This window comes from Ixodes scapularis, unplaced genomic scaffold (genome assembly GCF_016920785.2).
Source record: "Ixodes scapularis isolate PalLabHiFi unplaced genomic scaffold, ASM1692078v2 PGA_scaffold4__175_contigs__length_147842914, whole genome shotgun sequence".
NCBI lineage: Eukaryota > Metazoa > Arthropoda > Arachnida > Ixodida > Ixodidae > Ixodes > Ixodes scapularis.
The window spans coordinates 142,031,897-142,041,958 of NW_024609879.1; the positions used below are offsets into that span (position 1 = coordinate 142,031,897).

General features: G+C 49.7%; 1 protein-coding gene across 1 annotated transcript; it reads left to right on the forward strand.

Annotated features, from left to right (window-relative positions):
• Positions 1-6,512: 6,512 nt before the first annotated feature.
• LOC120837981 lies at positions 6,513-8,872 on the forward strand (the record flags this gene model as incomplete). The annotated part of the gene is made up of 1 exon (XM_040207676.3): positions 6,513-8,872. A coding segment is annotated over exon 1 (2,346 nt), but the record flags the coding sequence as incomplete, so codon positions are not given.
• Positions 8,873-10,062: the final 1,190 nt, after the last annotated feature.

Below are 10,062 nucleotides of genomic sequence, written 5' to 3' on the forward strand. Positions count from 1 at the left end.
GATTTTTCCTGTCGCACCAGTCGCTTAGCTCTGTTTGGAGATTTGTTTTAGTACTTTGTACCACTTGTTTCTCTACTCCATGGTCTATTATCGACCGTAATGCACGCACGCTCGAGAAGTGAAAGGACCGCTCAAGACAACAGGTTTGTGTTTGTATTGTCAGCTCACTCGAATTTATGGGAAACAGAAAAGAGATTTTCGGCGATGCAGCTGACGCTCAAGAGGCCCTCGAAACACTCTCCACGTGGTCGCACTTTAAATGTCTCACCTTCGCCACGAAAAAAAAAAAAAAAAAAAAAGAACGTCGAAAGTTTCGCACGATGTGAGCAACAACACGTCTAGGGGTGTCGCGAACCGGCCGAGGTTCGAGTTCGACCTGGTTCGACTTTTTCGAACTTTCGTGGAAATTTCGACGAACCTTGTATTAAGGTTCGACTCCTGTGCGCATGCGCGACAGGCTGGCCAGTTGGCTTCGGATTGGATGGTAATGGCTAATGAATGAATTAAGGGCACCGCTGGTTGGTTATTTCAGTTAATACAGTACAAAAAAAATTAAGTTATTAACGTCTTTAGTGATTAGAAGTGGTTTCTTTTAATTCCAACTCTTCATGAAATAAAATAACCATTTGCATAAAAATAAATTCTCCAAACCTAGACATGCGTCTATCAAGGTCTGGCCACACTGTCCGCAAAGTCGAACCGGTCGAATCTGGTGAAAAGTTCTGAAGGTTCGTCGAACCGGTTCGACCCAGTCGAACTCCGAAAGTTCGACCTAAAAATCCGGTTCGACAAAAGTTCGCGACACCCCTAAACACGTCCCATCTGCCCCCTTCCCGCCACCGCGCTTGGCGTTATGGTGGCTGCCGAGTTGTGCGTCTTGCCAAAGCCCCAGGCGTGGTCGTTGTAATGTAAAAAAAAAAAAGTTCGAACCTAGCAACGGCTTTAGAAATATATAAATCAATGTAAAACTATTTCCTAATGGTAAAAATATAACGAATGTACAAATAATAAGGCAGAAGAGCTTCGGATATGGGGTGCTGTGAATCCGAACAGCTGGGCCACGATAGGGCTTCAGTGGCCACACTTTACCACTCTATTACTCTACGCTTCTAGGGCCAGGGCCGTATTATGCAGGCAGAAAAACCACTCAAGTGGTTTTTCAGTTCGTGTTTTGATGATGACAGCTGAATTTAGACGCCCTAAGTATCCCTATAAACCAAAAAGTATAGTCATACGGTGATTATTTCTTTAATAAAAATATAATTGAAGGCCGCCGAACCTCGTATCCATCTGAAAACGAAACCACTCTCATTGGTCCTCGCACGCTTCTCAAAACGATCTCGGGCTAATGGCGTTGGACGACGTTCCGTCGCGCAGTGATCCCGAGGTAGCCGCATCGGCCGATACTCTTTGTCATTCGAGCTTCGATCATGGCGGAGTTCTCTACGCTCGAGGATCTGACGCCGTTAGAGGTTGAAATTCTTCGGCGGACAGCCGACCTGGGGATGATTTCCTATGACGCCACTCCCACTTGCGATGTGGACGATAGCAGCGCTTCGGAGTCATGTTCGGGTTCCGAGGACGACGAAACGCAGACCTATTCGGGCGTTCTTCGATTTGCGGTTGGGGCAAGTCGTAACCAAACCAACGTTTGACATCGCAGCGTTACCTCTGGTATGTGTTGTCAAACGATGTCGCCACGTTGACTGTCGCCTCGGGAGGACGGGGGGAAGGCTGGTTCAGACATATGCAACGAGCGCGTACCTACGACTGCGTCCGTTGCAACCGGAGCGACCGGAACGACCGCTCTGCGCCGCGCGTACACACACCTGCAACCACTGCAACAAGCGCAGCGGGTCGTCAGCACGGCGACCGCTTCTATACGCCGCCGTCAGTTGTTTCAGCGGCCCCTCTAAAAAGGGGACGCACTGCTACTCAATGTCGTAACAGAATATAGACAGACAGTTTTCTATAGCCTAAAGTTTTATTATTTTTTCTTGGTAGGCTTGTAGGGTACAATGGATGAAAAAAAGAAAATAAAAAGATGCGGTCCGCCGTCTTGGACGATCACAACTCTAATACACGACATTGCAATAGTACAAATATCTCCACACGCCTTTTCTACGATTATAAAAGACAATGTAATCTTAGCAGCGATATAGCAACATAGAAATATGATTTCGTAATCAAATAGACGTTGCCAGGCGTTCAGGATTGCTAACACTAATCACTTTTCTCCGGTGATGAAAACGCGTGAAATTTCGCATCCTTTATACGGTACGCGCCAGTGATACCTTGAACTTGAGCACACGCATAAAATGCGCCAAATAAGTAATCCGGGCGATGTTCGAGGACACAAATGCTTAGAAAGCACCACTGTAGTCGAAGTAAACAAACACGACGGCACGTGCATTTCTGCTGTCTTGAGAGTGCCGCCACGACATCGCCGCACGAGTAGGTGGATCTTCCCTTCTAGTACGTGCTGGGTTATCATAGCGACACACGACGAAAATTTACAGTCAAGGATAGCGCCTTTACGCGGAACGATGAGCTTTCACCACGCCGTCCACGCCGACGATCACCACCGACGCCATGTTTGCGGATAGGAGGAGCCGGCCGGCCCGCGACCGGCACAACCGGCCTGCAACGCGCGGAGATACGTGCGCTTCCGCGCATCCCTGGGGAACGGGAAATTCACCCCCCGCGGAGGAAGGTAAGGAGAAAACGTAGTCCCTTGTTTGTGAAACGATAATTCCAGCATCGCGTATTCAAAACTAGAAATATTTTACGTCTTGTGAAATTATCATGCACAACATATTTAAATGAACTGAAAATTGTTTCTTTAGCGAAACTTTACAAAGACCGCCAAAATTTTCAAACATACGATAATTTCATTGGTCCTCGCGAGTACAGAAAAGAGTCCGCACTATTTTATTCCCGCGTGATTAATAGGCGGTTCTGCCTTCTAAAACTGAAGATACCCGAAGGAAAAATCCATCAATGTAACCCTGTTTGGCAGTCAATGTTTTCTAGTGGACCGCTGACTGTGCCTGACTGTACGTCAAGCATGTCTGATTGGCCAACAAGTTACTCTGACCGACAGTCAAACTCCAGTCAGACCCCGCTTGTCGGCTTTCTGATGGTTTCCTGGTGGCAGTCGGCCGCCGCGAAATGCCATCAGGATGTCTTGGTGGTGATTCTGACTGTACATCGATTGTCTCTGACTGTACGTCAGAAAGCTTTGACGTGCAGACAGACGTACGGTCAAAGGACGTAAAGTTTCTTTCAGATACCCCTATTTCGTCAAATCTATGAATACGAAAAGTAATCTATGCACTAGAAAACGATTTTGGGACGTGAGCCCATAAAACCGCTGACGTTAGAGATATGACACGCAACCGACCGACAACCTTGATCAGAAGCCCGCCGAAGCGCCGAACGCGACACTTCGCACTTCGCTTCGCCCATAGAGGCTTCGCCGAGCTTTCATGAACGATCGCTCTCGACTCGTTTTATTTGCCCGCTCGCTCCAACCTGTCGATCCTGCCCGGGCTCTACAATGTCTTGTGTTTTAGTAGAATTTCTACTCGACAAGACCCAGCCTGTTGTGAGTTCAGACGATGTAAGGGACTTTAGCGGTGTAGTTGAAGACGACAGGGTGTACCAGGTCTACTGGGCCGGTGATGCGCGAACAAAAGGATCGTTCTACGACGCCAAAGTACTCTACATGGCAGGTGAGTAGAACTGAAGTACGGCGAGTGATGTACGAGTGCTTTGCATAACATGCTGACGGCTTGACTGCATTTGCAGCCAAAGCATTTCGTATAAAACCAATAGTCAAATCGAGTTTCTCTAACGGTGGCGAAGAAGCCGTCTGGAACGGCTGCTATATAATGAGTTCTGGTGGAAACACCGCATCGGCCACTGGCCGAGTTATTATTGAATCGTCTGATATCGTCTCAAGTGAGTACAAAGTCACCCTGCCACGTCTCCCAACCGGTAACCTCGTTCTTAACTCGGTATTCCTTCACGCTGACATGACTGCGCGGCCATACAATGCACCCGACTTCCGAGATGCTCTCAAAGATGTGCTGGACTTAAAAGATATCAAAGCCACCGGTCAATTTCAGATGGGCCATGTGTGGATGGTGACCTGCGTCAACGCCCTAGCCAAAAAAAAGCTTTGCCGCCGCGGTGAGCTCCTCGTTAAAGGCAAGAAATGCCTGGTGATCGACCCTAACACACGTGATCTTAAGATAAAACTCCTGTGGCTTCCTGACCATCTTGAAGATAGACGCATCGTCGACGCTCTGACGCCTTTCGGCGTCGTTCATAACATACAACGAGAGAAGTGGCGCTGTCCAGGAATGGAACACATGGACACTCTGAACAGGGAAGTAAACATCACCATGCACGAAGGAATGACCATAAAACGGATTCCTCACCTGCTTCCGGTGTTCGGAATCCAGACGCTCGTCATTGTCCCCGTAAGACCTCCATTGTGCCTTAGGTGCAACAGGGTCGGTCACATTCGACGGCAGTGCAGAACACCGCGCTGCTTTAAGTGTGGCATCTACGGACACATCGCGTACACTTGCGTCACAACTTACGCAAGTAAACTCCGTGGCAAGGTGTCGCGCGAGACAGAAGAACAGTCGGAGCTATTGATGGATGTCTCCGAGATTGTCGACGCTTCGGGTCAAGCACCGTCAGCCGCAACATTCGAAAAGTACACTGAACGAGAACTTCCAGTCGCGGTGCCCAGCACCAACCAGGCCAAAGACGACCCCGGTGGCCTTCCTGAGCCACCTCCACCGCCTGGCGAGGACGATACGTCATCTATGACGTCAGAATCGACCATCACTGCAGAAGATGCTGCAAGCCGAGATCAGGCACTTGTTGAGGTGGACTCGGAGCCCGATGTCAGTGGATCGTCCGTTGAACCATTACAGCCAACTCAAATGCCAGAGGCTGCTTTCGAGGCTGACCCGGACAACACTCCCTCCGCGGATGTGACCGCTCCAACAAGAGCCATAAAAGAACGCAAGCAGGCTGGCACTCGACACAAGCCGTACTCAAAGCCATCGGCAAACCTCAAAGTCATTGAGGACAGCCAAAGTGGCAACTTGAGTACACCCTAATTTTCCTTATGTCTGCCGCCCTTCCTTTACATTTTGTAACCTTAAATGTGAGAGGTCTATGCTCTAGAAGGAAACAATATCAGCTGTTGCGCCTTTTTAGAGAGGAGAAAGTTGACGTAGCAGCGGTGCAAGAGACGAAGCTATCTTCAGACGAAAGTATTGCTGAAGGTTTAGAGCCTTTTATGAAGGAATATGAAATATGCGTTAACCAAGCTATTGGGGTCTCCGCTGGGTGCTTTCTCTTCTTTCTAAAGCAGCTTGATATGTCATCAGTCTCCGTTTTTATCGACCTGGAAGGGCGTCTCATTTCCTGTGACCTCAGCTTTAGACAGATGAACTGGCGCTTCATTTGTCTATATGCTCCTAATACCCCGAAGGAAAGAACATCATTTTTTGGAATTTTAGTACCACTTCTTAGGACTGACAGAACGATAGTCCTAATGGGATATTTCAATTGTGTTTGTAACGTAGACGATCGATCTGTATCAGCAACTAGGTATGACAGAAGTGCCACTGTTCTTCAGAGCATGCTTCAAGAGCATAACCTTGCTGATGTTGCTTATAGGAAAGGGGAACCGATACGTTACACACATTTTCAAGGCATCTCGCATGCGCGATTAGATAGGATTTATGTATCGGGCTCTATAATTGACTCTATGACCGACTACCACGTTAAACCAGTGTTCTTCTCCGACCATTGCCTAGTAACAGCTTGTTTTGGTCCGCGGAGACACTGATCTGTTTATCAACAGTGGGATTTTTGGAAGCTAAATTTGAAACTTCTAAAAGACATTTCTTTCTCAAGAAAGATCCCCATGGTCTTGTCACATATTCTAGAAAAAGTCGACATGCATATATTTGCTAAATGGGACAGTTTCAAGCAAGAGACGAAAAACCATGCAATTGAGCGCTCCACGATAATATCATACATAAACAAACAGGAACAGCGTGAACTGCATAAGAACCTAACAACGCATTTCTTCGGCCTCGTTGTCGCTGTCCGAGAGAGAGGCGACATTCCTGAGACCGGAGTTGACGGCCTTGGTGGGCCGGGCGAGCGCCCCTTGCTCCTGAGAGGGAAATCGGGATGCTTCCTTCCTTCCCCTCCTTTCCGCTGTCTCTGCGCTTTACTTTCCCCCAGTTTTTCTCCCGGGTCCTTGCCTTGCCCCCCCCCCCCCCCTCCGCCCTCCTTCCCCTTCCCCCTCCTTTTAACTTTCCCTCTCCTATAGTGGAGCTCCGAAGGCGAAGCGTCTGGCAATAAATTCATTTGTTTGTTGAAAGTTGAAAGATGTGTTGTCCCGTCCCCTGTTTTTACGTATATAACTCTTTCTAAACCTACATCGTTACCAGCGCGCTCACTAAGAAGTTTATTATTTACGAGAGCTATGTGTTTGTCACGTCCACAACCGCCGTACGTCGGACCTTCGGGTTTCCAGCCAGGCCCCTTTCTCCGTGCCGCCCTCTTCATCTCGAGACTGTATCTGCTTCGCCTGCGCCTGCGATCCTTTGGACTCTACCTCAGGAAGACCATCCCTCACCCCGCCGTCCACCAGGTATTTGGATTCAACTCTGCCAGCTGGACTGCCCACTACAGAGTCATGCAGATAGCACGCAGTGAGCTCTCGCAGGAAATCCTTGTCATGCAGAGGTCACTTCCCGGTCTCATGACGGGCATCTTCGGTGCCCGCTTTACAGTTCACCCTTCGTACATATTTCTAACCAAGTCAGGACAAGACCTCCTGGATTCATCTTGGAAGTTCGTAATTGCGACTGCATCCACAGAAAAACGAGCGAACCAGTGTCCCAAGCTCCAGCCTCCGCTAAATCTCTCGGGCTCGAAACTATCACCGCAAGCCGAGGCGCTGCTCTCAAAGGGACCCAAATTCGCTCCCCCTGTCACACCGTCAAGAGTGGATCAGCTCGCAGCGGTACACCAGATCGCGTCGAGAATTCCGGAGCCTGCCCGACAAGAGTTCCTCGGCGTTGGTTCCCTCTTGGTGTGCATGCATGGAGCAGCCCACCCAACCAAACCAGAATTCCCCCAAGTGGTGAATGAACTCAGGTTGTCTGACCTGAGGCTTTTGGAGGCAGACAAGACAGGAGTGTTTGTGGTTATGAACGAGTCTAACTTCGGTGAAAAGGTTGAACTCGCCATCAAGAAAAACTTCGTCCTCGTTAACAAAAGACCGTCCGGCACCCTCCGTTCGGAAGTCAAAGACATCTGCAGGTCGAACAACCTTTCGTCGCTTCTCACGAGAGTGTCGGCCCCTGTGAACCAGTATCTAAAGGTTTTTTTCACTGCCAAGACCCACAAACCGGAGATCCCGCTAAGGAGCATCGTATCAGAAAATGGATGCTGGCAGAAGCCTCTGGCTCTCTACCTGCAGAAGCACCTGGCAGCCGTCCCCCTGGACCAGCCTTTCCGCGTGGGCAGCTCTCAGGAACTCCTCCCAGCCCTCCAGCTTCTCCACACATCAGGCCCAGGTACCACTTTCTTCTCCCTAGACATCACCGACATGTACTACAGCCTCGACTTCAACATCCTCCTGGATGCGGTAGAAAAAGCCATCACCACACAGGGTATCGTCAAATTCCAAAACTCTTCCGGCATCCCCCTCAGCGCGTTCCTGCAATTAATCAGGGTATATCTTCGGTCGACCATGGTGGAGCATGACGGGAAAATATATTTACAAAAATCGGGTGTCTGCATCGGGTCCTGCCTGGCACCTTCGCTCAGCGAAGTCTACCTTTCCTTCGTGGATCAGGCCGTGAAGGAGCAACTGGACAGCGTCGCCCCAGGAACCCAGGTGTTCAGATATGTGGATGACTATATGGTGCTCCACCACTCCGGCGCGCCCACCGCCGCCATCCAGAAAGCCTTCACGGATAACGCAAATGGCCTGAGCTTCACCAGAGAGGACCCCTCGGCGGAGGGTCTCCAGTACCTGGACGTACGCCTTGTGGCCACCCAGGGAGGCACTTGCTGGCGCTTCCAGCAGCGGACGCAGAAGCCGGTGCTACCATTTACTAGCCACCATTCAAAGACAGTAAAAGCAGGCATCGCAAAAAGCCTCATCTCCTCCACCCGCACAAAGTCCTGTCAACACCTGTCCTCATCTAGCCTGGAGGGACAGCTCAGCCGCCTCACAAACGCCGGATACCCGCGCGACCTGCTGGCCTCCACGCTCAGAAAACTAATAGTTGAAAAAGCCACCGCTCGGAAGCCTGCCCGGCAGAGGTATACAACCATCCCCTATTTCCCAAACACTGCCCACCGACTAAAAACAGTGGCTCGACGTTTCGACATGGACGTTGCGTTTTCGTGCCCCTTCAAGTTGAGCGCCATGTGCCGCCTGGTAAACTCTCCCCCTCCTCCCAAGATCAGCTGCGCCAAGAGGCATGCGGCCCCCTTTGTTCCCTGCGCGGTCGGACGGGTGTATTCAGTGCCCTTCTCGTGCGGGGCAGAGTACATCGGACAGACGGGCCGCTGCCTCAACGACCGCCTGCGCGAACATGAGAGAGAAATCGAAAAAAACGACGAAGACTCCCAACACCCCATGGTCCATCACCTCAAGGCTTGCGCTCCATGTGCCCCCAAGTTCCCGTCCGCGCGCGTTCTGGGGGCCAACAAGAACCGCTACGGGCGCGAGATCGTGGAGGTGTTCGCCATAAAAGAGGCGCCGAGGAACATTTCTTCGGCCTCGTTGTCGCTGTCCGAGAGAGAGGCGACATTCCTGAGACCGGAGTTGACGGCCTTGGTGGGCCGGGCGAGCGCCCCTTGCTCCTGAGAGGGAAATCGGGATGCTTCCTTCCTTCCTCTCCTTTCCGCTGTCTCTGCGCTTTACTTTTCCCCAGTTTTTCTCCCGGGTCCTTGCCTTGCCCCCCCCCTCCGCCCTCCTTCCCCTTCCCCCTCCTTTTAATTTTCCCTCTCCTATAGTGGAGCTCCGAAGGCGAAGCGTCTGGCAATAAATTCATTTGTTTGTTGAAAGTTGAAAGATGTGTTGTCCCGTCCCCTGTTTTTACGTATATAACTCTTTCTAAACCTACATCGTTACCAACGCGCTCACTAAGAAGTTTAACGCTATACGAATTGGAATGCCTTAACCCAGGTGAATATGGTGACGATGTCAATGTAGTCCGAGGTCAACTACAAAAATATGAAACAGAAAGGTATCGAGGAGCCTTGATCCGCTCTCGAAAGAAACGTTTCTTCCATGGTGAGCAGCCTACGAAGAGGTCTCTGGACGATGAAAGGCGATATGCCTTGACGAAAGAAATTGTAGAGATCAACAACAATGGATCGACGCTCACTGACCCAACAGAGTTTGTAAAATCATTCCATCAACTTTACACGAATATTTTTGGAACACTAATACCTACGAAAGAGAAGTCTGAAGTTGAACATCTTTTGTCTCAAATGCCGGTACTTGACGAAACAGATTGAAAGTTAATTGATGGTCTTATAACATTGGAAGAAATCAAAGCTGCTATTAAATCTCTCCCTAATGGTAAAACGCCTGGGCCTGATGGGCTGAGTGGAGAATTTTATAAAGCGTACGCAGACATTATATCTCCTGTTCTGCTCGCTGTATTTCACGAAGCCTTAGTGCAGAGAGCTCTGCCGCCTTCCTTTTATCATGGTCATACAGTACTAATCCCAAAAACAAAAGACGCAGAGATGCTTAAAGAGATGGAAAATTACAGACCTATATCCTTGTGCAATGTTGATTACAAAATTTATGCAAAAATACTTAACGACAGGCTACAGTGCGTAATCAAAACGCTGATAGGTAAACACCAAACTTGTGGAATACGAGGCCGAGCTATTCAAACGAATATTCATGTTGCTCGTTCAGTACTGGATTGCGTGTCCGACAATAACGACCAGGTAGCGTTCGTACAAATAGATCTCACGAAGGCT